The sequence below is a fragment of the Wasmannia auropunctata genome, unplaced genomic scaffold (assembly GCF_000956235.1).
Source record: "Wasmannia auropunctata unplaced genomic scaffold, wasmannia.A_1.0 LD336074.1, whole genome shotgun sequence".
NCBI classification, from domain to species: Eukaryota; Metazoa; Arthropoda; class Insecta; order Hymenoptera; family Formicidae; genus Wasmannia; species Wasmannia auropunctata.
Genome location: NW_012026816.1, coordinates 3436377 through 3440720, shown reverse-complemented (window position 1 = coordinate 3440720; position 4344 = coordinate 3436377). Strand labels below are relative to the sequence as shown.

The 4344-nt window shown below is 25.9% G+C and overlaps 1 protein-coding gene across 3 annotated transcripts; it reads right to left on the bottom strand.

The window, feature by feature from the left end:
* Positions 1 to 2063: 2063 nt before the first annotated feature.
* Positions 2064 to 3949, bottom strand: LOC105449701. Of its 3 annotated transcripts, XM_011689074.1 has the most exons (6): positions 3746 to 3949; positions 3354 to 3597; positions 3021 to 3196; positions 2793 to 2955; positions 2560 to 2705; positions 2064 to 2460 (listed from the first exon to the last, which is right to left on the bottom strand). In XM_011689074.1, exons 2-6 carry the CDS (start codon positions 3430 to 3432, stop codon positions 2113 to 2115), a joined length of 912 nt encoding a protein of 303 aa, XP_011687376.1. In that variant the 5' UTR covers positions 3433 to 3597; positions 3746 to 3949; the 3' UTR covers positions 2064 to 2112. The 3 variants fall into 3 exon arrangements, with proteins under 3 accessions (XP_011687376.1, XP_011687374.1, XP_011687375.1); XM_011689072.1 differs by having other exon boundaries at positions 2064 to 2705; XM_011689073.1 differs by lacking the exon at positions 3746 to 3949 and having other exon boundaries at positions 2064 to 2705; positions 3354 to 3627.
* Positions 3950 to 4344: the final 395 nt, after the last annotated feature.

The following is a 4344-nucleotide window of genomic DNA, read 5'->3' as shown; positions in this document are numbered from 1 at the left end:
CTCGCCACCACGGTACCCAGCCCTCTCGTACGCCTTCCCTGACTCCCGACCTGTTGCCCAATATCCCCGAGATCGAGGAGTCCTCAGATTGTCCCTCCCGATTCTGGTTATATCCGCCATGTGGTCGTTCCTAGTACGCGGGCTTTACAATAAGAATTAAATTTTTTTTTTTGAAAATTTTATTTTAAAATAAACGTAATATAAAATTATAAAAATTGCACAAAACGAAAATTATTATTATATTGCACGTCATAAATTACTAAAAAAAGAAAATGTTTAATGTCTCATATAACAGGAGTAATTAAAACAAAAATTTTTTAATATTTAAAAAATGCTGCATTAAAATGTTTTTAACATTTGAAATACTCAAGTTATCTGGAATATAATTAACGTGCAATCAATGTGTTTTTAATAAATGACATTAAAAATATAATTTTAAGGCTGAAACGCTTAATAAAAATTATACAACGTCGGCTACAGTTTCATTATTATTTTCATTGGTTATTGGAGGAGCATTGGCCAATATTCGTCGTATATTTCGCTCGTCCCAATCTTTAGCATTATTGAAAATACTTCCTAATACTTTATTGAAATCCTTTTCTGTTATGGGTTTACCATTATTACCTGTGCAATTATCACAAGACAAATCTGTAATACAAAATACAAATTATGAACGTATTTATTTATTATTTTATATATTAGCATGTATATTAATATTGAAAAAAATTATTAACCGAAAAGAATTTTATAAAAAACTGTATCTTTAATAACGTATTTATCTTTGGATTGGCGTACTGCTGTGAGTTGCATGGCTAAATGTCAATCCAAAAATTTTTTTAATATCATCAGAATTGTCTTGTAGACATTTTTATCTGTTAGATGTTTCAGCGATGCCTTCTACAAAATGAAATGTATTTTATTATATTTATCAAAATAATATAAATTACTAAAATTAATAAAATTACAACTACTAACAAAATCGGTACGAAACTCTTCATCTTCAACTAGTTTCTTCTCAAAATTTTTAATTCATCTTTGTTTTGTAACTTAAGAGTTACATTATGTTTTTCAATAAATTTTTGGATAGTCATACTGCTAATTTTAAGTTGTAGAGTTTGCTCTATAGCATTACGCATTAGCATTATTTGTTCACTTTGCAATTTTATATCTATTGTTAAAAATTTTATTGCTGTATGGAGCAGTAAAATGTCTGCAAAAAATTTGTGTGTTTATACGTATAATATCAATCGTAATAAATATTAACTTAAATATTTCCGGAATGTAGAAAATATTAACGAACCTTTTGAAAAATGGTTTTCATTATTTGTTTTCTTACTTTGTGTAGACTGAAAAATAACATGGGAATTTTACGTTTTTAAATAAATATTTTAATTACAATTTGTAGAATAAAGAAGAGTTTGTAGGAGATGAAATGTCCTCGGGAGATAGTCTATATTGATCGTCTATCCGGGTAATTAATATTGAGTTTATTATATAATGAATACATGCGCTACGCAGAAGGGAAACACGGGAGTGACTGACTAAAGAAAAATGTAACCTCGCCACCGGCCTGACGCGCCGACCTCTGCCGGGTCAAAAACAAAACATTATGTAACACTCCTCCGATCGGTTTGTCTAACGAAACAACTTATACGTTACCTACACTATTAAGAGAATTTTTATCAAAATCAATTCTAGAATTATCAGTGTTACTTATATCATTAGAAATTAAATTGTGGAATACACACACATTTTGAAGCGAATGATCAGTTAAATCGGTATTGTTTGATGAATTTGACATAGATATACGTGTTATTAAAAATATTAATATTTTTATCACATTTTTTTTGTACATTTTCTTTTTTATTTTCAGCATGTTTTGACTTTATATGTTTTTGGAAAGAGTTAAATAAAGAATATGTTCGTAAACATGATTTTTCGCCACATTTAAATACAGACAGAGTCGGATGTGATAATGAAATATGACGTAAAAAAAGTTTATAGCAAAAAAAATGTATCATTACATTCCGCACAAATAAACATTTTTAATGTGTGTGTTTACGATATATACTTAATATATATAATTTAAAAAATTAGTACAATAATAAAATCTTAATCGTTACTTGAAAATAATACTTCTACTTCTTCTATTAGACCATTGAGAGATTGATTGCAAACATCACTTTGTAGGTGAATATTAAAGCAACATTTTTGTATAAAAACCCACAAAGATGAAGCTTGTTCCGGATAGGCACAATCTAATGCCATGTAAATACGAAAGCATAAGTCTATTGCTTTAAGCGCTGAATCAACTTTGTATAATACGTTGTTAACAGCAACATACGTAGCGTCTAATGCTATTAATTGACCAACAAATACTGGTATTGGTTGAAAAGTTAATCCTGCGATCCTTAATTCTTCTTTCCTTCTTTCTATTGTAGGTATTATATCTGTTGCTGTCTGAAAATATATTTTAACAATTATATTAATTTTAATCCACAAAAAAGGAAATGTATATATTTTATAATATTTATGAAACAAATAAAAAATTTTAAATACCTGGACATGTAACAAAAAAGAATCTCGTCGCTCTTGAATAGACAGTTTAGTCGAATGTACTTGACTGTTTCTTGAATTTCTTTTTCTTTTTAGTGATCCTTCAATTAAATAAGGTAGAAGATAAAATATTAACGTATCTTTACTATCTGTAAAATAAAATATAAATAAAACAAATTTATTAACTGATCCAATAATAATGTTCAAATATGTAATAATTTTCCATTTATACTGACGTTGTAATAAAGTTGGAAGTAGATGGATAAATGCTTTATCAAAAACGTGTTTAATCGAATTGCACTCTTGTAATCTTTTAATTAGATGAGTTCGAATAATATCCCAACGATCGAAAAATAGATCATTTTTATTAGGATATAATCGATCAAAATCTTTTTTTAACTATAAAGAAAATTTATCATTATTATTGATAAATTAACTTTTTTTAAATTTATAGCAAAACTTACCAATGTCGCACCTAGACCAATTTTCAAACATGGAAAAGATTGATAATAGTTATAAATTTCAATTCTTTTTTTTATTAAGTCTTGACGTGCTTCAAATGTTAATATCCAGTAATCAATAATAGTCTCTTCTGGATCCAAATAGTTTTTCAACCAATCCAATTTTAAATCGACAGATTCTATAATAGAAATTGAAAGAATTATGTACTTATAACATAACTTTTATTTTAATAATATTTAAAAGATAAAAAATATAAAAGTGTTAATTTATTTGGAATTCGATATCAATGGATAATATTAAGTATCTTATTGTTAGACGAATTAAAATGTATGTACCACAAGATTCATAAGGTTGATCAATGATTTTTTTATTCAGGGGTGTTAATATACCAGATTGTCTTAATTTTGACTTCATGTAATGGAAATGTTCAAATAATTTTCCAGAGGGATTAATCCTTTTTTTATTAATACACGTATAAGGTGAATAATAAGTATAAGGAGTTTCTCCTTTAAACAATTCGGTGATTGACTCTGCTATTTCCTGACAGCTGCTAATTCCTCAAATCGCTGACGTTTAATTCTAAATAAAAAAATTAATTTGAAATATTTAATAATGTAAAATTAAATGTTATAATTACTATAATAAATTAATTAATAGCACATAATTTTATAACATATAATTATAACAAAAGTTATTAGTTTATTATAATAGTGTTTGTAAATTTTACACAAAATTATTAAGATGATCTGAATTTTGGCCAATAGTCACATTTTGGAAAGCTTTATCTTTTTCTTGTTGGATAATTAATCGACTTAGTAAGTTTCATGTCCTTTTAGATAAATATCCATTATCATGATAAGCTTTTAATATCAATTTCCCATCAGTACTACTTGACAGTAATTTATAAATGGGCTACAATAATAAATTACATGTTTAAATTGCAATACAAATACAAATTCGAAAACAGGAATAAATAAAATACCAACGTTTTCTGTTTGTTCATTAGAAAATCCTTTTAGACTCTGCAATTAATATAACATTTTTTCTATTATTTTACATGTTAATATAACTTTTCTTAGTAAAAGTAAATTGTTACTTACTAAAATAATTTAATTGAAAACTTTGAAATAAAATTACCTCGCTTTTAATACTTTATGTATTATGTTACATATAATAAATTTCAAATATTAAATAGAAAATAAATGTTATACTCTGTATTACAATTGAATTTTAATATCAGTTTATTATGAATAATAACTTATTATCACAACATATTCAAAACCTTACTTTTTCCGGATTATTATCCATATTTTCTATGAAAAATAA